The sequence below is a fragment of the Nomascus leucogenys genome, chromosome 15 (assembly GCF_006542625.1).
Source record: "Nomascus leucogenys isolate Asia chromosome 15, Asia_NLE_v1, whole genome shotgun sequence".
In the NCBI taxonomy this organism is placed as follows: domain Eukaryota; kingdom Metazoa; phylum Chordata; class Mammalia; order Primates; family Hylobatidae; genus Nomascus; species Nomascus leucogenys.
Window position 1 is genome coordinate 70210066 of NC_044395.1, and position 24129 is coordinate 70234194.

A 24129-nucleotide genomic window follows, 5' to 3' on the forward strand; every position below is an offset into this window, starting at 1 on the left:
CTTCTTTTCTCTTTCAGTTTTAGGGAGAGGAAATTAACATTTTTGGACTACCTTCTATGTGCCAGGTTCTTTCATATACATTGTACTCTGCTAAAATCTTCACAATTCCATGATAAACAAGTCAATTCTGGAATCTAAAATAAGCATATAATATTAGAAAGAGGACTAGCTTTTGAATCATGAAGAATGAAGCTTCAATTCTGGCTCAGCCACCTATAAGTCATTACTAGTTTATTAATTCCTTTCTTCATTTATTCACTAAAGAATTTTTAAACTCCTCTTATACATTCTAACTCTGTGGTAGGAGGTGAGGATACAAAGGTGAATAGAACATAAGACTGTTTTCAAGGCCCTCACTTTGGGCAGTGGAGCAGGGAGAGGAAAATTCTTTTTATTTCTGAGACGGAGTTTCACTCTTGTTGCCCAGACTGGAGTGCAATGGCACTATCTCAGCTCACTGCAACCTCTGCCTTCCTGGTTCAAACAATTCAGGGAGAGGAAAATTCTTAAACAGATTGTATTTGTAACACTATTACACTTTTTACAGGTTATTATTGTGAAAACTTTCTGACTCTTCACAATTTAAGTAGCCTGAGCCTTGGGTTCTTCATTTGTAAATTTTTTTTTGAGACGGAGTCTTGCTCTGTTGCTCAGGCTGGAGTGCACTGGCGCAATCTCAGCTCACTGCAACCTCTGCCTCCCTGGTCCAGGTGATTCTCCTGCCTCAGCCTCCTGAGTATCTGGGATTACCGGTGAGCACCACCATGCCTGGCTAATTTTTTTTTTTTGAGACAGAGTCTTGTTCAGTGGCCCAGGCTGGAGTGCAGTGGCGCGATCTCGGCTCACTGCAAGCTCCGCCTCCCGGGTTATGCCTCAGCCTCCCGAGTAGCTGGGACTACAGGCGCCTGCCACAACGCCCGGCTAATTTTTTTGTATTTTAGTAGAGACGGGGTTTCACCGTGTTAGCCAGGATGATCTCTATCTCCTGACCTCGTAATCTGCCTGCCTTGGCCTCCCAAAGTGCTGGGATTACAGGCGTGAGCCACTGGGCCGGGCAATTTTTGTATTTTTAGTAGAGGTGGGGTTTTGCCATCTTGGCCAGGCTGGTCTTGAACTCTTGACCTCAGGTGATCCCACCCACCTCAGCCTCTCAAATTGCTGTGGTTACCGTTGTGAGCCACCACGCCCGGCCTAAGTTAGGAATAATTCTGTCTTACTTCCAGGCACAGTGGCTGGCATATACAAGGTAGTAACATTGCAAAACCCATCACTCCAGCGAAAGGCTTTCGTGCGCCTTTCCTTCTCCTTTTTTTTGTAAACTAAAAACAATAAGTGACCATTTAACACATTGTATTTGAAAGCTTATAATTAATTTTAAGTATATCCGCTTATATAACTGTTACAATAATAACAGATATGAAAGGAAATTACTCCAAATCTCACCATCCTATTAATAGAAAATAAATTATTTTCATTTGCCAACCTTGCTTTTCAGTCTTTGTCCATGTTACAAAGCTATATCCTTACATAAATACTTTTTTGTTATACTTTTTAATGGCTGCAAAATATTTAATTCACTGGATTCTTGCTATTTGCTTAACCAGTCCTATATTGTTCAACATTTCTCTTCAGAGGCAGAGTGATTTAGTGGTAACAATGGAAAGTTTGAAAACAAAGATCTTAGGTTTGAAATCTTAGTTGAACCTCTTACTACGTGACCTTGGGTAAGTTATTTAACCTTTCTGAAACAAACTTTTTCTTGGCTGTTATAAAAGAGGACTTTTTATTTCTTTCTTTCTCCCCCACCTCCCTCTTTTTTTAGAGATGGGGTCTCACTATGTAGCCCAGGCTGTAGTGTAGTTGCTACTCACAGGCATGATCTTAAGAGGCTGCCACCTTGAACTCCTGGTCTCAAGCAATCCTCCTGCCTCAACAGGTGGATTACGCCCAGCTAGGAAGGTGTATTTTATATTTATTTATTTATTTATTTATTTTTGAGATGGATTCTCGTTCTGTCACCCAGGCTGGAGTGCAGTGGCATGATCTCTGCTCACTGCAAGCTCCACCTCCTGGATTCATGCCGTTCTCCTGCCTCAGAGTAGCTGGGACTACAGGCGCCCGCCACCATGCCCGGCTAATTTTTTGTATTTTTAGTAGAGACGGGGTTTCACCGTGTTAGCTAGGATGGTCTCAATCTCCTGACCTTGTGATCCACCCGCCTTGGCCTCCCAAAGTGCTGGGATTACAGGCGTGAGCCACCGCGCCCGGTAGTTTAAATATTTTAATGGCAATCAGAAACACATCTCAAATTGCTTTTCAGAAAGTTTCCTTCAATTACGCAGCCATTAGCAATAGATTGCACCACACACTGTATCTGATTCCCTTTATGATCACTGTGGATACAGTACGTGAAACCTTTTGTAACTGATTGTTTTACTTTTCTTTTTGTGGAATTTGAACATTTTTCGTTTTTGAATAGAAAGACTTGTCTGTAGGAACGACAGCTCAGGCAGCCACGTGGGCTGCGGACTGTGTTTGTCGACTACATCTCCCAAAGTGCTCCGCAGGCGCGCCCACAGGAAGTCGCCGGAGCATCTCCCGCCTCCACGCCGAGGCGAAGAGGTTCTATCCGGGGCCTTGGCGCTTCTCTTTCCTTTCGCGCCGGTTGCCGCTGCGGAGCGCGGCGGGTCCATGTGCGCAGTGAGTGGCGCTATTCCTGGCCCAGTAGCACCCGAGCCCCGGGTTTGACCGAGTCCGCGCTGCGATGGACCCCAACACCATTATCGAGGCCCTGCGGGGCACCATGGACCCAGCCCTGCGTGAGGCCGCGGAGCGCCAGCTCAATGAAGTAAGGACGCCCGGCTAGCGGTGGCGGCGGGCAGGCGGGCAGACAGAAGTGGCAGGCCGAGCCCCCGGGGCCTGGCCATAGGCGCGGACGACGTCGTTGAGGGCCCCAACAGGAGGGTGGGACAGACATCTGACGGCGACTTCCACGCCGGGGCGCCTCGGTGTGGTGTGGTGGTGGTGGCTGCAGCCAAGGCTGCCTGTGCTTCGGATCCTGAGCTGGGCCTCTGGCTGCGGTCTAGGCATGAGGAGCCGGTTGAGGCGAGGCGGGCGTGACGGGTTGGACACATGGCCGGCTCGGGTGGCCGGCCGCCCTCTGGCTCATTCCCAGCTCGTTCCTCACGCCCAGAAGGGGGCGAAACTTACTGGGAGGTTTTTCAGATGTTTCTGAGACCAGTCTCGCCGTCGCAGGGTTTGGAAGGGCTGCTGGGGATGCCCGCTGGTCCTTTGGGGGCTGCGCCTGTCATCCTTGTCACTTGGCTGGGCTGATCAGTGGCCTGCCTCGGGCACAACTTCCTCCTCTCTGGCTGAGTTGCTAGGGAAGGCTTTCAAAGGCAAGCCCGCGCCTCCTTGGCAGGACAGGGGTAGTGCGGGACACTCACAGAGTCTGATCCCTGCTCTTCCGCTGTCATAATGCTTCAGTCGGGGAGCTGGCTTATGTAGTGGAAAGGATCAGGTGAAGTGCACCCTTCTAGGTATAGCTGCACCATTGATTCCTTGAGTGACCTTGGGCCAGTCGCTTAACCTCTTGATCCTGACTTTTTCCCATTCATAAAATTACGCCACAGAGTTTTTGTGACAGACAGGTGAGATAATGTTAAGTCTGAGTGCCTTGGAATGTGCCGAGCTCTTTATCAGTTCAGATATTGCATTCTCTGAAGGCTGTTTTTTTTTCCCCGTATTTTGGGGGGACCGCTCCTTGGAAAACAGCTTAATTGCATGAATATTTATTGTACTATCTCCGGTGTCATTCTTTGTTTCTAAACTTTTGCAGTTTTACGTATTAATGATCAGTATTTTAAAGTCTTCTTAAAAGGGCTGATGTAACTTTTCTGCCAGCTAGTAACTGTTCTTTAGCATGCTGCTGAATCTGCCAGCTTTACTGAACTTTAGTGTACATTTTTTAACTGAAAAAGAAATCACACTTTAAAATAGAAATTCAACTATTTTATGCGTCTTTTAGTTGGCAAGTAAATAATTTAAAAACATTGTTTATATTGACTTACCAGGAACAGCAGAAATATTACTAATTGGACTTTTTCAGTGTAAAGGGCTGCACTAGAGGTCCCTGCCCTCACGGAACTTACAGTTCAAGAAGACTACCTACAGAGTTTACACAAATTAAATGTAAAATTATTTCAGAATGTTAAATCTATTTTATATGTAAATGAGATCATTATTATACCACACGAAGTGATGATGACATGTTCAAATTTTTAGGCTCAGAGTCACCTTGGGAGGAGCTTAGATTTTTTTGGATATAAAATAGTGAGTTGAACCGTATTACCATTTTGAACCATTACAAAACTATGGAAGGAGCAATGGATCACTTTTTGTTTTGATTTGCTTTGTGATAGACATGGGTTAAGTTGAAAATTATTTTGCTTATTAAATAGTAATGCAGTTACAAGCCTAGAAAAGCTAAAAGTTTAGTCATGGTCATTTCTACCATGACTTTGCTCTAATCGCGTATTATTTTGACTAATTATACTTGCGTGTAATTATTAATTTTAAAAGTGAGTACTTGAAAGAGTTGGTTTGCTTCTACAAAAATTGGGGAAATAATACTTCCTGAAAATCTGAAATTCATTTATTCCTCAAATAGACATTGCATGTCTAGTATATGCACTAACATCTTGTAATAGAAACCTGGGGTATTTCACAAGCTAGTTTTTGGAAGATAAACAAATGATCAAAATAGTATTCAAAGCCTTTTTTACTTAACCGTTAAACTACTGTTTTGGAATACTGTCAAACAGTGAACACCACTAATCTGTCAAAGAAAATTTATTACATGGCCTTTATTTTTGTAATCCTTAGCTATTTACATTTCATACATTTATTTCAATTATAACACCTAGATTTTTAAATATTCTTCCTCAGGTAAATTTTCTATTAGTATATTTACTTTCATTCCATTTTAATACACTGCTTCTCCCTCTCCCTTCTTCCATTTAAATATTTTTTGCTTTGACTTTCTTGTGGCAGAACATTGATTTGGGAGACAGATCTCAGATAAGTCTTGAATATCGTTAAGAATGAGGAAGTAACATTTCTGAAAGGCTCTTGCTTTGGAGAAGATAGAAGAACAAATTATTCTATGATGTCTCTCATTCCAGTGAAGCTGTGTTTTGGTTTATTTAGAACCAAAGAAAAAGATCATTGACATTTGAATGAATCTCTTCACTAAGTGAAATAATCACTGACTCAATGTAAAATTTGTAAATGTTATTAAAGTGTTTATAGTGTAGATAGTGTCAAAACAAAATAGCCCTTCTGCCTCAGAGTCTTTGCGCTTAACTCCTTGGAACTCCTTTCACATAGTTATCCCCCTAACTTGTTCTCTCATTTCCTTCCATCCCTGTCCAAATGTCTCCTTATCACTGAGGAGTTCCTTGACCATCATACTCCCTATCTCCTTTGACTTGTTTTTCTCTATAGCACTGATTTGTCATACATATTTGGCTTATTTTTAAAATTAATTTTATTTGGCCGGGCACGGTGGCTCATGCCTGTAATCCCAGCATTTTATGAGGCTAAGGCGGACTGATCACTTGAGGTTGGGAGTTTGAGACCAGCCTGACCAATATGGAGAAACCCTGTCTCTACTAAGAATACAAAATTAGCTGGGCGTGGTCGCGCATGCTTGTAATCCCAGCTACTCAGGAGGCTGAGGCAGGAGAATCCCTTGAACCCGGTAGGCGGAGGTTGCGGTGAGCTGAGATCGTGCCACTGCACTCCAGCCTGGGCAACAGAGTGAGACTCCATCTCAAAAAAATTAATTAATTAATTAAATTTAAAAAATTGGCCGGGCATGGTAGCTCATGCCTGTAATCCCAGCACTTTGGGAGGCTGAGGCGGGCGGATCACCAGAGCCGGGAGTTTGAGACCAGCCTGACCAACATGGAGAAACCCTGTCTCTACTAAAAATACTAAATTAGCTGGGCGTGGTGGCGCATGCCTGTAATCCCACCTACTAGGGAGGCTGAGGCAGGAGAATTGCTTGAACCCGGGAGGTGGAGGTTGCGGTGAGCCAAGATCGTGCCATTGCATTCCAACCTGAGCAACAAGAGCGAAACTCCATCTCAAAAAATAAAAATAAAAATAAAAAATAAATAAATTTTTTTTTTTTTTGAGACAGAGTCTTGCTCTTGTTGCCCAGGCTGGAGTGCAGTGGCGCAATCTGAGCCCACCGCAACTTCTGCCTCCTGGGTTCAAGCAATTCTCCTGCCTCAGCCTCCCAAGTAGCTGGGATTACAGGTGCCTGCCACCACACCTGGCTAATTCTGTATTTTTAGTAGAGACGGGGTTTTACCATGTTGGCCAGGCTGGTCTCGAACTCCTGACCTTGTGATCCGCCCGCCTCGGCCTCCCAAAGTGCTAGGATTACAGGAATGAGCCACCATGCCCAGCCTATTTATTTATATTTATTTTTTGAGACAGGGTCTTGCTCTGTCACCCAGGCTGGAGTGCAGTGGCACCTTCATGGCTCACTGCAGCCTCTCCCTCTCGGGCTCAAGCAACAGTCCCACTTCAGCCTCCCAGGTAGCTGAGAGTATGGGGATGTGCCACTATGCCCAACTAATTTTTGTATTTTTTGTAGAGATAAGGTTTCACCGTGTTGCCCAGGCTTATTTTTAATTTTTTCAGAGTCAAGGCCTGGATATGTTGCCCAGGCTGGCGTGCAGTGGGCTCCGCTGCACTACATAGTACACTACAGCCTAGAACTCTTGGCCTCAAGCAGCCTCCTCCCGTCTGAGCCTCCCAGGTGGCTGGGACTGCAGACACGTGCTACCACGCCTGGCCTAATTTTACTTACTTTTGTTCTCCCCACTATAATTTTAAGTTTCATGAGGTCATGAATTGTTATTTTTTGTTATTGTTATTCCTTGATTTGCCAGTAATAGGCTTTATGACTGACTTCCTGTTATAATATTAATAAATAACAATATAGGCTTTAGCTCTTTTATTTATTTTTTAAAATTTATTATTATTATTATTATTTTTGTGGCAGGGTCTCACTCTGTTGCCCAGGCTAGAGTGCAGTGGCATGATCTTGGCTCACTGCAGCCTCCAATCCCAGATTCAAGCGATTCTCAGTCCTCAGCCTCTTGAGTAACTGAGACTACAGGTGTGTGCCACCACATCTGGCTAATTTTTGTATTTTTAGTAGAGACAGGGTTTCGCCACGTTGCCCAGGCTGGTCTTGAACTCCTGACCTCAAGTGATCCACCCACCTTGGCCTCCCAAAGTGCTGAGATTACAGGCATGAGCCACCACACCAGCCGGCATTTTTTTTTTTTTTGAGACGGAGTCTCACTCTGTCGCCCAGGCTGGAGTGCAGTGGCGCGATCTCAGCTCACTGCAAGCTCTGCTTCCCGGGTTCACGCTATTCTCCTGCCTCAGCCTCCTGAGTAGCTGGGACTACAGGCGCCTGCCACCACACCCGGCTAATTTTTTTGAATTTTTAGTAGAGACGGGGTTTCATCGTGGTCTCGATCTCCTGACCTCGTGATCCGCCCGCCTCGGCCTCCCAAAGTGCTGGAATTACAGGCGTGAGCCACTGCCCCCAGCTCGGCATTTTTAAGTATAATGCCAGGAAGGTTTTTATGAAATACTCATTCCAAAGGATAATTCCCAGTCTGGTTCATGTAACAGCAAATGTCTGTGTGCTAGGCACTGAGCTAAGTAGTTAGATGCAGAGAAATTTATGATCACTGCCTTTCTAGAGCTCCATAATCACCACGTCACTGGCCCTTACAATACATGTATTCAGTACTATAATAAAGCTACATGTAAGTTTTGGATGAGGAAACTATTAGATCTGATTTTGGCTAAGGTGGATATGATCTCGGCATCGATAGTCTCTCCCTTGTTATATTTGCAGCCAAGAAAAATGCTGTAAGTGGAATTGGAGGGTTTACCCAGGAGACATTTAAACTCTTAGTTCCTAAGCTCAATATGGTATATAATGATTATATATATATATATATATACCTTTTTTTTTTTTTTGAGTGGGGTTTCGCTCTTTCTGCCCAGGTTAGAGTGCATTGGTGCCATCCGGCTCACTGCAGCCTCCGTCTCCTGGGTTCAAGCAATTCTCCTGCCTCAGCCTCCCGAGTAGCTGGGATTACAGGCACACGGCACCACACCCGGCTAATTTTTGTGTTTTTAGTAGAGACAGGGTTTCACCATGTTGGCTAGGCTGGTCTTGAACTCCTCACTGCGTGATTTGCCTGCCTCAGCCTCCCAAAGTCTTGGGATTACAGGCGTGAGCCATTGCGCCTGGCCTAATTTTATATTTTTAGTAGAGATGGGGTTTCACCATGTTGGCCAGGCTGGTCTCAAACTTGTGACCTCAGGTGATCTGTCCGTCTTGGCCTCCCAAAGCGCTGGGATTACAGGCCTGAGCCACCGTGCCCGGCCTAATGGTTTTATATATATAGGCAGCAGTGCTACATTCTCACATGCTTTATATGAAAAAGTGAGCTTGCTTTTGATAAGTTTCTTGATATTTTGTGTGTTTTTTTTTTTTTTTAAACTCACACTACCCTGGATCACTTTTGGGATTGTCACAAAAGGTTAACTGTTACTGCTGTATGTGATATACCTTACTTATAAATGGTTCATTTGATTTCATTTTATTAAAAGTATTTAATTAATGAAAATCTTAGGTCTGGAAAAGTGTGAAATAATGGCATATTTGTAAGATAATTTGGAATGTTTAGAAATTAAGCAAAATATTTTAGGAAGACCAGAGTAGCCTGTAGTTTAGATAACATTCCTTCACCAGGAATATTTTGAAGTACTGTTCTGAATTTGGGAGAAGGAAAGTCCCTGGATACTTTGGCTCTTAGATAGCAAGTTATTCAATGACATAGCTTGTTAAAGATCTGAAAGAGGCTGGGCGCAGTGGCTCACGCCTGTAATCCCAGCACTTTGGGAGGTAAAAGCAGGAAGAGGATCGCTCGTCCAGGAGTTTGAGACCAGCCTGGGCAACATAGGGAGAACCAGTCACTACAAAAAAATTATTTTTTTAGCCAGAGCCTCGCTCTGTCACCCAGGCTGGAATGCAGTGGCACAATCTTGGTTTGCTGCAACCTCTGCCTTCTGGGTTCAAGCAATTCTCCTGCCTCAGCCTCCGGAGTAGCTGGGACTACAGGCGCCCGCCACCACTCCTGGCTAATTTTTGTATTTTTGGTAGAGATGGGGTTTCACCTTGTTGGCCAGGCTGGTCTTGAACTCCTGACCTCAGGTGATCCACCCGCCTCTGCCTCCCAAAGTGTTGGGATTACAGGTGTGAGTCACAGCGCCCGGCTGCTAAATGATTTCTAATAAAAAAGTTTTTTTTAAAGTTCCTAGTTGGAGGCCAGGTGCAGTGGCTCACGCCTGTAATCCAGCACTTTGGGAAGCCAAGGTGGGCGGATCACGAGGTTGGGAGTTCGAGACAAGCCTGGTCAACATAGTGAAACCCCGTCTCTACTAAAAATACGAAAAATTAGCCGGGTGTGGTGGTGGGTGCCTGTGATCCCAGCTACTTGGGAGATTGAGGCAGGAGAATCGCTTGAACCCGGGAGGCAGAGGTGCAGTGAGCCAAGATCACGTCATTGCATTCCAGCCTGGGCAACAGTGTGAGACTCCGTCTCAAAAAAAGAAAAATAAAATAAAAGTTCTGGCTAGGCGTGGTGGCTCAAGCCTGTAATCCCAGCACTTTGGGAGGCCGAGGCGGGCGGGTCACGAGGTCAGGAGATCGAGACCATCCTGGCTAACACGGTGAAACCCCGTCTCTACTAAAATTACAAAAAAGTAGCCGGGCGTGTTGGCGGGCGCCTGTAGTCCCAGCTACTCGGGAGGCTGAGGCAGGAGAATGGCGTGAACCCGGGAGCCGGAGCTTGCAGTGAGCCGAGATCGTGCCACTGCACTCCAGCCTGGGCGACAGAGCGAGACTCTTGTCTCAAAAAAACAAAACAAAACAAAAACAAAAACAAAAACAAAAACAAAAAAAACCATCCTGGCTAACATGGTGAAACCCCGTTTCTACTAAAAATACAGAAAATTAGCCAGGCATGGTGGTGGGTGCCTGTAGTTCCAGCTACTCAGGAGGCTGAGGCAGAATGGCATGAACCTGGGAGGCAGAGCTTGCAGTGAGCAGAGATCACACCACTGCACTCCAGCCTGGGCGACAGCAAGACTCCATCTTAAAAATAAAATAAAATAACATAAAATTTCCTAGTTGGAAAGCATAAAAATAATATTTTAAAATTATTTTTATTGTTATTATTTTTTGAGACAGGGTTTCACACTTGTTACCCAGGCTGGAGTGCAGTAGTATGAACATGGCTCATGGCAGCCTTGACTCTCCTGGGATTAAGCTATCCTCCTGCCTCAGCCTCCCAACTAGCTGGGACTACAGGCGTGCACCACCACACCTGGCTAAGTTTTTGACTTTTTGTAGAGACGAGGTCTGTCTTTGTTGCCCAGCCTTGTCTCCCAAAGTGCTAGAATTACAGGTGTGAGCCACTGCATCTGGCATATTACTGTTTTTTTAACAAAGGCAGAGGGACACAGTGAAGAGCCTTAGCCTTGTCCTGAGTCTACGACTATAATGACTTAACCTGACTATGCCTCATATTTCATGTAGCCAAAGTAGATGTCATATTTGCCTTTGTCAAATTCTTCTTTTTTTTTTTTTTTTTTTTTTTTTTTGAGACGGAGTTTCGCTCTTGTTACCCAGACTGGAGTGTAATGGTGCAATCTTGGCTCACCGCAACCTCCACCTCCCGGATTCAGGCGATTCTCCTGCCTCAGCCTCTTGAGTAGCTGGGATTACAGGTATGCATCACCACATCTGGCTAATTTTGTATTTTTAGTAGAGACAGGGTTTCTCCATGTTGGTAGGCTGGTCTCGAACTCCCGACCTCAGGTGATCTGCCCACCTTGGTCTCCCTAAGTGCTAGGATTACAGGCGTGAGCCACTGTGTCCAGCTTGTCAAATGCTTTAGTAACAAGAAAGGTTAGACGTTCCTTGGCTCTTGAAATTACCTGGTATTTTATGTAAAAATCTGATAGCACAGGATTCTTCTACCTCCTATGTTCCTTAAAAATGGTCTGAAGTATAGTAGCTAATTGAAAGTCTCTTTGGTTGTATTTCAATGGAGAGAAATAATACAAAGTTACAGTTTTGGCCGGGTGCAGTGGCTCAGGCCTGTAATCCCAGCACTTTGGGAGGCCAAGGTGGGTGGATCACCTGAGGTCAGGCGTTTAAGACCAGCCTGGTCAACATGGCAAAACCCTGTCTCTACTAAAATACAAAAATTAGCCAGGCATGGTGCTGCGTGCCTGTAGTCCCAGCTACTCAGGAGGCTGAGGCATGAGAACCGCTTGAACCTGGGAGGCAGTGGCTGAAGTGAGCCAAGATTGCTCCACTGCATTTTAGCCTGGGCAACAGCAAGATTCTGTCTCAAAAAAAAAAAAAAAAAAAGTTACGGACTTGAAGAGTATGTTTTAAAAGATACTGGTGTTAGTGATTACATTGGAAAATGTGGGTCCAGAGGGAAAACTGATTTTGAAGACATGAGTTACATACAGAGTGTCTAGTTTGAGGAGCTGGTAAACAACAAGTAGAAAAAGTCTAGCAGGCAATTGGAATGTGGAGCTGAAGTTTAGGAGAGAAAGCAGCAATGGAAAAGTGATATTCTTCTGCAGGCAGGTGATTACAGTAGTATGATCCAAAGGTATGGGATGGACTAGAGGGCTAAACTTTCAACCATGCCTATTTTGAGTACTTTGATAAACATCTGAAAAAGCAGACTGGAGATTTTGTGCATAAAAGTAATAGAGAAGCCAAGAAAGATCATTTTAAGAAGGTTGCTTGTGGTTAGTGGTTAGTTTCCTTTTTCTTTTTCTTTTTTTCTTGAGACAGAGTCTCACTGTTGCCCAGGCTGGAGCGCAGTGGCACTGTGTCAGCTCACTGCAACCTCCATCTCCTGGGTTCAAGCAGTTCTCCTGCCTCAGCCTCCCTAGTAGCTGGGATAACAAGGCAACCACCACCACGTCTGGCTAATTTTTTTATATTTTTAGTAGAGAAGGGGTTTCATCACGTTGGCCAGGCTGGTCTCGAACTCCTGACCTCAGGTGATTTGCCCTCCTCAGCCTCCCAAAGTGTTGGGATTACAGGCGTGAGCCTCCACACCAGGACTAATTTCCTTTTTCTTACATAGATTTAATAAATTCTCTACCAAAGAGCATGAATTACTTTTGAAAATGAGTAAAAAAATTTTAGAAAAAAGAAAGGGGTGTTGATACTCCTAAATGAGAGAGGTTAAACAAACTGAAGACTTTCTGGGAAAATGCCTTAAAGTATTGGTAACCTTGGAAAAGCAATTTCTAATTTTTTTCTTTTAATTTTTTTGAGACAGTCTCTGTCTCCCAGCTGTAGTGCAGTGGTGCTATCTCGGCTCACTGCAACTTCTGCCTCCCAGGTTCAAGCGATTCTCCTGCCTCAGCCTCCCAAGTAGCTGGGATTACAAGCGTGTGCCACCACGCCCAGCTAATTTTTGTATTTTTAGGGACGGGTTCCACCATGTTGGCCAGGATGGTCTCCATCTGTTGACTTCGTGATCTGCCCTCCTCAGCCTCCCAAAGTACTGGGATTGCAGGCATGAACCATCGTTCCCAGCCTTTTAATTTTTAAAATTATTATTATTATTTATTTATTTATTTATTTATTTATTTTTGAGACACAGTCTCGCTCTGTCGCCCAGGCTGGAGTGCAGTGGCGCGATTTCGGCCCACTGCAACCTCCGCCTCCTGGGTTCACGCCATTCTCCTGCCTCAGCCTCCTGAGTAGCTGGGACTACAGGCACCCGCCACCACAACCGGCTAATTTTTGGTATTTTTAGTAGAGTCGGGGTTTCACGGTGTTAGCCAGGATGGCCTTGATCTCCTGACCTCGTGATCCGCCCGCCTCGGCCTCCCAAAGTGATGGGATTACAGGCGTGAGCCACCGCGCCCGGCCTAATAATTTTAAAAAGGCCGGGTGTGGTGGCTCACGCCTGTAATCCCAGCACTTTGGGAGGCCGAGGCGGGCAGATCACGAGGTCAGGAGATCGAGACCACGGTGAAACCCCATCTCTACTAAAAATACAAAAAAATTAGCCGGGCATGGTGGCGGGCACCTGTAGTCCCAGCTACTCAAGAGGCTGAGGCAGAAGAATGGCGTTAACCCGGGAGGCGGAGTTTGCAGTGAGCCGAGATCACGCCACTGCACTCCAGCCTGGGCGACAGAGCGAGGCTCCATCTCAAAAAAAATAAATAAAAAATAAAATTATTATTAATTTTCCACACAGTCTGAGAGGAAAGCAGTTTCTGATTACAGTGTTAGTGAGTGGAATGCTAGGAAGGGGGCAGGATGAGATTGTAAGCTAAAAGGGTGGCCATATTGGGAAATTCGTTGATGTGAGAGTGTGCGTTTTTCTTTTTCTGTTTTTTAAAGTTGAGCTTATTTTGGGTGGCAGAGAAAGCAGCAGGGAAGCCGGCTGTGTAGTAGAATAGGGGCCTAGGTTTTTGAGGCCTATTGCTACTACCTGTTTTACTAATAGTTTTTCATTCATGTTTTATAGTCATCAATCCTTGAATTACATTCTTCATTACATTCTTCACAGTGCTTCAAGACCTCATTTTCCTATAGCATAAATCTGATCATGTAAAACCTTTCACAAAAAATTCATACTCATTAAATTTTTTGGCCACAACCTACCAATTCATTTTTATCTTTCACTGTTCAAAGTCTTCTCTGATTTCTGAGTTTACGTCCCTTAGGTTCTAACTTGAAATTTTACTTATTAGCCCAACTGGAATTAAACTCCCAACATAACTTCATACTGATCTTTTTTTCCTCCATAGTGTCTGGCGCATTGTCAGTACTAGTAAGTAGAATGGAGTTGGGTTTGTTGAAGAATTTTGATGAGATGAATTAAGGGTGACTATTGAAATTATCTGGGTTGATGACAGATAATGAGAAGGTTCAAAGATGTCTAGGAAGGTGTTTTTGTGTTATGGTTAAGAGCTTTTAAAACTAGAGTATTAGGAGTTTTAGCCCTAATTAATGATGTATAATGACTCATTTGGTGCTTCAGTTCTATGCTAGAATCCAGGAGCTTGAGAAGGGGACTACTGGGCATATAATTAGGGGCAGCATCTGGAAGCTATATTTATATTTTGACTTGTATAAAAAATCTATTGTAGCATCTTCTGAGACCTGTATTGATGTTTGCCAAATTGTTGACAATAATACCATAATTGCCCAAATTTTAAAGGGTTTTTGTGATAAAGATTGATACTAGTGGTATTTTTAATTAAGCTTATTTTATTTTTATTTTAATTTTTTGAGATGGAGTTTCACTCTTTCGCCCAGGCTAGAGTGCAGTGGTATGATCTCGGCTCACTGCAACCTCCACCTCCCAGGTTCAAGCCATTCTCCAGCCTCAGCCTCCCCAGTAGCTGGGATTACAGGCGCCTCCCAACCATGCCCGGCTAATTATTGTATGTTTAGTAGAGATGGGGTTTTACCATGTTGGCCAGGCTGGTCTCGAACTCCTGACTTTGTGATCTGCCTGCCTCGGTCTCCCTAAGTGCAGGGATTACAGGTGTGAGCCACCGCCCCTGGCCCTCATTTGTTACCTTCTTTGGGAGAATACAAGTCTTCATGTTTTAAGGATTTCAGGTGGGTAGAAATGTGTATGGGGCAGCTAGATAGATGTCCCTGGTTGAGATTGCCTGTACTATATCCCCGCTAACAGAAATATCCTTTCTTATTTTTACTTTAGCTTAGTTGTCTGAAAGTTATAAAGTTTTGCTTTTTTTTGAGACAGAGGCTCACTCCATTCCCCAGGCTGAAGTGCAATGGTGCAATCTCGGCTCACTGCAACCTCTACCTCCCAGGTTTTAGTGATTCTCCTGCCTCAGCCTCCCAAGTAGCTGGGATTACAGGCAGCCGCCACCACGTCTGGCGAATTTTTGTATTTTTTTCTTTTTTTTTGAGACGGAGTCTCGCTCTGTCACCCAGGCTGGAGTGCAGTGGCGCGATCTCGGCTCACTGCAAGCTCCGCCTCCCGGGTTCACGCCATTCTCCTGCCTCAGCCTCTCCGAGTAGCTGGGACTACAGGCGCCCACCACCACGCCTGGCTAATTTTTTGTATTTTTAGTAGAGACGGGGTTTCACCGTGGTCTCGATCTCCTGACCTCGTAATCCACCCGCCTCGGCCTCCCAAAGTGCTGGGATTACAAGCATGAGCCACTGCGCCCGGCCTATTTTTTTCTTTAAATAAAGACGGGGTTTTACCATGTTGGTCAAGCTGGTCTCGAACTCCTGACCTCAGGTGATCCACCTGTCTCAGCCTCCCAAAGTGCTGGGATTACAGGCGTGAGCCACCACGCCTGCCTGAAAGTTATGCTTTTTTTCATCCATCACACTTTTAAAATTTAGACTTATATGTTTTTGAAGGTAATTAATAAGGTTAATAAAGTGATGAGTGTTGGGCCGGGCGTGGTGGCTCACCCCTAATAATCCCAGCACTTTGGGAGGCCCAGGTGGGCAGACCACTTGAGGTCAGGAGTTGGAGACCAGCCTGGCCAACATAGTGAAAACCCATCTCTACTAAAAATACAGAAATTAGCTGGGTGTAGCAGCACATGCCCCTGTAATCCCAACTACTCAGGAAGCTGAGTCAGGAGAGTCATTTCAACCTGGGAGGCAGAGGTTGCAGTGAGCCGAGATTGCGCCACTGCACTCCAGTCTGGGAGACAAAGCAAGACTCTATCTCAAAAAAAAAGTGGTAAGTGCTTATTTTCATAGTTCAGTGTTGTCGATTTAACTATTCACACATTTAAAGTATGCAATACAGTGGCTTTTAGTATGTTCACAGTTGTACAGCCATCACCCAATCTTTAAAACATTTCCATCACCCCACGAAGAAAATTCATATCTTACCAGTCACTTCCCATTCCGCCCCGACCCCCATCATAGCCCTAGGCAACAATCCTATTTTCTGTCTATGTAGATTTGTGTATTCCAGACATTTCATGTAATTGGAATCATACACTATGTAGTCTTTTGTGACTGGCTTCTTTCATACAGATTATGTTTTCAAAGTTCATACATTGTTGTAACATTTATCAATATTCCATTTTTTAATTGCCAAATAGCATTCTATTGTATGTATCGATAAGACACATTTTACTTTCATTAGTTGATGAGCATACAGGTTGTTTCCACTTTTAGAGTATTATGAGTAATGCTGCTGGGAAAGTTGGGGTAAAAATAGTTTCAGTTTTGTTTTTTTAAGTTAAATCTGGGTAACCAGCACCCAGGCTAAGACACATGTAACATTTTCATTGGCCTAGAAAGTTTCTGTGATACTCTTCCTATTCATTACTGTTTCTCCTCCAAGTTACTATTTTTCTGACTTCTATTACTATAGGTTAGATTTGCCTGCCTTAACACACGTTACATAGCTATACATCTGTCCAGCCAACAAAAACAGTGGCGGTTTTTGTTGTTTAGAGTTGAGGTCTTGCTTTGTTGCTCAGGCTGGAGTGGAGTGGTGTGATCATAGCTCACTGCAGCCTCGAACTACAAACGCATGCTTCCACTCCCAGCTGTTATAATTTTCAGGCTGGGCGCAGTGGATCACGAGGTCAGGAGTTCAAGACCAGCCTGGCCAAGATGGTGAAACCCCGTCTTTACTAAAAATACAAAATATATATATATATTAGCCGGGCATGGTGGCAGGCTCCTGTAATCCCAGCTACCCTCGGGAGGCTGAGGCAGGAGAATCACTTGAACTTGGAGGGTAGAGGTTACAGTGAGCCAAGATTGCGCCACTGCACTCCAGCCTGGGCGACAGAGTGAGACTCCATCTCCAAAAAAAAATTTTTTTTTTTTAAATTTTCTGTAGAGGTAGTGTCTTGCTATGTTGCTCAGGCTGGTCTTGAACTCGTGACCTCGGGTGATCCTCCTGTATCAGCCTCCCAAAGCACTGGGATTACAGGTGTGAGCCACTGTGCTGGACAGTTTTGGTTGTTCCAAAATGGCTCCCAAACATAAACCAACAGTTTAATCTGGGGTTCTAATCATATAAAGTAGTCTGTTTCAAGTTAAGGAAAAACTTCAATGTTGGGATCTCAAGAGAGATTGTATACACAAAACCATATATGTGTGCTTTGTGGACTATTTAAAGAACTAAAGGGTAACTTTGGCTATACATCGATTTACACCTTACTGATGTTACAGCGTACTCTGAGAAAGGTGTGATTCTACTGAATATGGACATATAAAGGATATAAAATTTGTTATGTCTTGATATTTGCTAAGATATTTTCTGTGTTGTTTTATATACTCCTTATAGCCATCCTGTGAAGTAGATTTTATTACTCTTATTTTGTAATTGAGACTTAGATTTACTGAATCAACTTGTTGAAGGCTTAGCATTCTAGGCAGTGGCATCGCCTAGATTTACAACCAAGACTATCTGATTGCAGCAGTTCATTCCAGGAATTCATGAATTGATGCAGGAGATAAGATATATACTGTAATGTAAATGGTCTGAAAAGTGCCCTAGTAGTGTGGGTAGTAGTGTCCTTTGGGCTCATCCGTCTGTCCCTTAAATATAAAAACCTTTCTTACTCTACACTGCCCCTAGGCAATCACATCTTCCAAGGCATTTATTTCTTGGCTCTTCCAATTCATTCAGTGAATTTTTTTAATAGCTTAAATGCCAAGTGTCATATGAAGAACTGGGGATATAAACAGTATAGTCCTTATTCAGTGGGGCTTAGAGTCTAATTAATAGGAGAAACAGGCATAAGACCCATCTACAAATATAGTAAACAAATATGTAATAAGCATTATGAAGAAAAATAATGGTTATGAGAACAATAGGGAGCCCTACTTTAGCTTGAGTGATCAGGCAGAAAAGGCTTCTCTAAGGAAATAATGTTTGAGCCGAGACCCAAAGAATGTGAAGCTGTGAACCAGTTAACTTGTGGAGCATGCAAGACAAGGATGTTGTAGGTAGAAAGACACAGCATGTTCAAAGACTCTGAAATGAAGTCATGTGTTTTTCTTTTTGCTTTTATTATTTTTTAATTGATACATGATAATTGTATAATACATATTTATGGGGTACAGTGGTGTTTCAGTACATGTATACAACAACATAATGATCAAATCAGGGTAATTAGCATAGTCATCTCAAATGTGTATCATTTCTTTGGGCTAGGAACATTGAAAATCTGCTCTTCTAGCTATTTGAAAATATACAATAGGCCAGGCACGGTGGCTCACGCCTGTAATCCCAGCACTTTGGGAGGCCGAGATGGGTGGATCACGAGGTCAGGAGATCGAGACCATCCTGGCTAACACGGTGAAACCCCATCTCTACTAAAAATACAAAAAAATTAGCCGGGCGCGGTGGCAGGTGCCTGTAGTCCCAGCTACTCGGGAGGCTGAGGCAAGAGAATGGCGTGAACCCGGGAGGCGGAGCTTGCAGTGAGCCAAGGTCGCGCCACTGCACTTCAGCCTGGGCGACAGAGCGAGACTCCATCTCAGAAAAAAAAAAAAAGAAAAGAAAATATACAATAAATTGTTGTTAATTATGGTTACCCTACAGTGCTATAGAACACTAGAACTTACTAGTCCTATCTAGCTGTGATTTTGTATCTGTTAAATATGTTTCTTGTTGAAAGAACCTAAAGGCTGGTAGGTGGGGCAGTGAGGAGAGCGTGTTGAGAAAGTTTTTAAAAATGAGGCTGAAGAAAATGGCAGGGACAAGATGTCTTTATGTAGGACCTTGGAAGGTGCAGTAGAAAGCTTGTTAAAATGTTTGCTTAAAGGGGATTGATTTATAATTTTAAAAGATCTTTGGCTGCTAAATGGCGAATGATTGGGGACACAGATAGTTAAATTAAAAGGGATGATAATCACTGGGACTAGGTTGGTGTTCATGGGAATGGAGAAAGTGGATGCATTTTTTTTTTTTTGAGACGGAGTTTCGCTCTTGTTGCCCAGGCTGGAGTACAATGGCACGATCTCGGCTCACCGCAACCTGTCTCCCGGGTTCAAGCGATTCTCCTGCCTCAGCCTCCCGAGTAGCTGGGACTACAGGCATGCACCACCACCCCGGCTAATTTTGTATTTTTAGTAGAGACAGGGTTTCTCCATGTTGGTCAGGCTGGTCTTGAACTCCTGACCTCAGGTGATCCACCCGCCTCGGCCTCCCAAAGTGCTGGGATTACAGGCTTGAGCCACCACGCCCGGCAGCATTTTAAAGAAGGATTTTGGGTATAGAATTGACAGGACTTGATATATTAAATTGGGTTGATGAAGAGGAAAGTGGTGAGGATTACTGTGAGGATAGTGAAGAGAGGTTGGGAGAAGTGGTGCAGGGAAGTAGAGTAATAATTTTGAGGGGAAAAGTATGCTTTGTAAAGATAGTGGTTGGATGAGATCATCTGGGGAGAAGAAAGATGGCCTATGACCAAGTCCTGGTGAATTTTAGCATTTATAGATTAAACAGGATGAGAAATCAGTAAAGGAGCCTGAGAAGGAGAGAGACCAGAATAAATGGTATGCTAAATGGCATAGGTGGAATGGTGTTTAAGTAAAGTGATAGTGGTTGGCAGTGTTCACATCTAGGGTAGTGGAAAGGGTCAATACCTCCCTTTCATCCACCTAACTCCTTCTGTTCAGGTCTTCTGTATTAGTGGATCCTCCTTTTGATTCTTCCATACTGCCACTTCCATTACACACTTTTCCCTTGGTAACTATGAAGGATTGGTTCCAGGACCCCCATGGATATCAAAATTCATGGACGCTTAAGTCCCTTATATAAAATGGTGTAATATTTGCTTATAACCTGTACACATCCCCCTGAACACTTTAAATCTTTCTAGGTTGCTTTTAATACCTAATACAATGTAAATGCTATGTAAATAGTTGCTGTACTTGTATTAAGTTTGTATTATTTTCATTGTTGTATTGTTATTTAAAAAAATTTCCCCCAAATATTTTTCATCTGTGGTTGGTTGAATTCATGGATTTGGAACCCACAAATATGGGGACCCTGACTGTATTTTATTGCAATTATCCCCGATTGTACTTTATTGCAATTATCTATTTGGTTATCTTGTATTTCTTGACAACACTATAAGTTGCCATGAGGTCGTAGAGCCCGGTTGTCCTATTCAACCCTGTAGTCTCAGCTCCTGGCATAATGTCTTATACCACAAACACCTAAATAAGTAATTTTTGGAGTGATTGAAAGAATAAAGTCTAGATTCTAATGTGAAATAATTTTTTATATTCAAAGGAAAATTATATTCAAAGGAAAATTCTGCACCCAGCCAGAAAATTCTCTATAAGAATGTGTTTGCAGAGTGGGGTAAAGTCTGTAAGAAGATACTAAAATAGCTGGGCACAGGTGGCTCACGCCTGTAATCCCAGCACTTTGGGACGCCGAGGTGGGTGGATCACCTGCAGTCAGAAGTTCAAGACCAGCCTGGCCAACATGGCGAAACCCCATCTCTACTAAAAATACAAAAATTAGCTGGGCGTGGTGGCACGTGCCTGTAATCCCAGCTACTCTGGAGGCTGAGGCAGGAGAATCACTTGAACCTGGGAGGCGGAGGTTGCAGTGAGCCGAGATTGCACCGTTGCACTCCAGCCTGGGAGATAAGAGTGAAATTCCATCTCAAAAAAAAAAAAAAGATACTAAAATAAAAATCAGAATATTGTTCATGTGAACATGTGTAGAAAAATACTTGAGCTAAAAGATGACAGTATAAGTGGTGGTTATATTGGGACAAAGGAGAATGAAACTGAGAAAATATACAAGAAGGGATTTGACTTGAATGTTAATTTTAAAAAGATTGTTTTGCCCACCATTTCAAGATAAAATGTTCAGTTCTTTAAATGAGAAGCAGGCTAGGTGTGGTGGCTCACACCTGTGATCCCAGCACTTTAGGAGACTAAGGCAGGAGCTCCTGAGCCTAGCCTAGCAGTTTAGGACCAGCCTGGGCAACATAGCGAGACCTGATACCTAACAACAACAGCAACAAAGCAAACAAAAAATTAAAAAAAAAAACAACTAAAAACAAAATCAGAAGCAAATATGACAAATTTAGGAATATGTTACCTTTTTGTACCGTTAATGAAAGTGATCCAGGTCTATAATGTAAAATGTGGAAAATTTAAAAATTTAAAAATGTGGGAAATTCTATTGCATATTCATATAAATGTATTTATTAAATTATGATTATATAGTCTGTATTCTTTTATTGTATGTTCAAAGCTATTGATCTTTAACTTTCTTTTGAAATGTAACATGTATACACAAAGGTGGTCATAAAGGTATACAGTCAATTTTCACAGACTGAGCACACTTGTATAAAACAGCAGTCATATCAAGAAATAACATTATTACCACCTTGGACACTACCCCCAAACTATTCATTGCAATCCACCTGCCTTGGCCTCCCAGAGCCACCATGCCTGGACCAAACTGTTCATTTTTATTGATTTCGTATGTGTCTGGCCATTTAATGAAATGTTTCTATGGAGAAATTACTTAAAAGAGGAAACAGGTGTCACAGAGGACATTGTTTTTGAGCTGCTGTCACCAGTGTAGGTTAAGAATGCTAGTTGGAGGGCCTGGCACAGTGGCTTATGCCTGTAATCCCAACACTTTGGGAGGCCAAGGTGGGCAGATCACAAGGTCAGGAGTTTGAGACCAGCCTGGCCAATATGGTGAAACCCCGTCTCTATTAAAAATATAAAAATTAACCGGGCATGGTGGTGCGTGCCTGTAGTCCCAGCTACTCGGGAAGCTGAGGCAGAAGAATCACTTGAACCCAGGAGGCAGAGGTTGCAGTGAGCCGAGATCATGCCACTGCACTCCAGCCCAGGCGACAGAGCGAGAGACTCTGTCTCAAAAAAAAAAAAAGAATGCTAGCTGGGGGTCAGACGCGATGGCTCACGCCTGTAACCCCAGTACTTTCAGAGGTTGAGGCGGGTGGATCACGAGGTCAGGAGTTCGAGACCAGCTTGGCCAATATGGTGAAACCCCCGACTCTAGTAAAAATGTAAAAAATTAGGGCTGGGCACAGTGGCTTACACGTGTAATCCCTGCACTTTGGGAGACTGAGGCAGGCAGATCACGAGGTCAGGAGTTCGAGACCAGCCTGGCCAATACGGTGAAACCCCGGCTCTACTAAAAAAATACAAAAATTAGCTGGGCATGGTGGCGCTAGTCCCAGCTACTCAGGAGGCTGAGGCAGGAGAATCGCTTGAACCCAGGAGGTGGAGGTTGCAGTGAGCCAAGATTATGCCACTGCACTCTGGCCTTGGGGGAGACAGCAAGACTCTGTCTCAAAAAAAAAAAAAAGAAAAGAAAAAAAAAAAAACAGCGGGGTGTGGTCATGCGCGCCTGTAGTCTCAGCTACTCTGGAGGCTGAGGCAGGAGAATCGCTTGAACCTGGGGAGGCGGAGGTTGCAGTGAGCCAAGGTTGCGTAACTGCACTCCTGCACTCCAGCCTAGGCAACAGAGTGAGACTGTCTCAAAAGAGAGAGAAAAAAGAATGCTAGTTGGGATAAATGGGAAGTGCAGTGCTATACAGACTAATGCAAACATCCAAAAAGTTTTAGGATTTAAGTCATCAAATTCCTTAAAATTCAGTATAATGGAGTGATGAGAAATAAGGCTGGAACCAGTTATGAAGAGCCTTTTGTGCGAGGCAAGCAATGGAAATGTATTGGAGCCTCTTTGATCCGTAATTTTAAAGTATATTTATTTGCAGAAGTTTAAAATGGACTTTTTTTTCTTTGTAGGCACACAAGTCTCTGAATTTTGTCTCAACACTGCTCCAGATTACTATGTCGGAACAGCTGGATTTACCTGTGAGACAGGCAGGCAAGTTTCCTAAATTATTTTGAGTGTATGTAATCTATTGTTTAAAAGGTTCATAATCGAATAGCAGAAGTGTCTTGGGAAGGCCCTTTGGCAATTTTTTTTCTCCCCAGGTAATTTGTTTACCTTCAGTGTTTACAGCTAACATCAGGTACCTTGATATCTGGTGGCAGAGTTTAAAGGAATAATTTGACATTTTGTTGAATTAAAAGAGAAGCTTCAAATAGAAATCGATGGGGTTTATTAAAAGGTTCTATGTATTTTTAGAGTCCTTCCCTGATGGGTGATTATAAGACTCAAACATGTTTGTTTATATAGTCATTTCTTAAACACCTTTTTGCTTTTATTGTTTTAACAGTTTAAAAAGTATTATACTATTTTTAGTTCCTGTTCAACATATTGTGCCATTTCCCTCAGTATCAAATAGTCTGAAAATGTGGCATACTACTTTTCTGAATATTATGTTAGTCTGTAAAAAATAATGGAGTTTACATTTTTAATTTCTTTCTTTTTTTTTTTTTTTGAGACAGTCTCACTCTGTCATCCAGGCTGGAGTGCAGTGGTGCGAACTCGGCTCACTGTAACCTCTGCCTCCTAGGTTCAAGTGATTCTTCTGCCTTAGCCTCCTGAGTAGCTGGGATTACAGGCGTGACCCACCACTCCCAGCCTTTTCATTTCTTTTTAATTTATTTGCAGATGTAATAATTTTGTTACGGGAAATATAAAGTACCAATAATTTCATCATTCTAGAAAAACAGATTACATTTTTGTGTTATTTCTTGCTGTTCTTTTCCCCTGCACCTATTTTGTTAAAAATTTTGTTGGGGCTGGGTACGGTGGCTCACGCCTGTAATCCCAGCACTTTGGGAGGCCAAGGCGGGGGGATCACGAGATCAGGAGAACTAGACCATGCTGGCTAACACGGTTAAACCCTGTCTCTACTAAAAATACAAAGAATTAGCCGGGCGTTGTGGTGGGCGCCTATAGTCCCAGCTACTCGGGAGGCTGAGGCAGGAGAATGACGTGAACCTGGGAGGCGGAGCTTGCAGTGAGCCACGATGGCGCCACTGCACACTAGCCTGGGCGACAGAGTGAGACTCCA

At 43.5% G+C, this 24129-nt stretch overlaps 1 protein-coding gene across 1 annotated transcript in view; it reads left to right on the forward strand.

The window, feature by feature from the left end:
• The first annotated feature begins 2622 nt into the window (after nucleotides 1-2622).
• The window catches only part of IPO7 (importin 7), a 64109-nt gene continuing 42602 nt past the window's right edge, over nucleotides 2623-24129 (forward strand). The window contains exons 1-2 of the mRNA XM_003254925.3: nucleotides 2623-2848; nucleotides 22949-23030. Of these exons, the coding sequence (XP_003254973.1) occupies nucleotides 2765-2848; nucleotides 22949-23030 (166 nt within the window). The 5' untranslated portion in view covers nucleotides 2623-2764. The remainder of the gene's footprint in view (nucleotides 2849-22948; nucleotides 23031-24129) is intronic.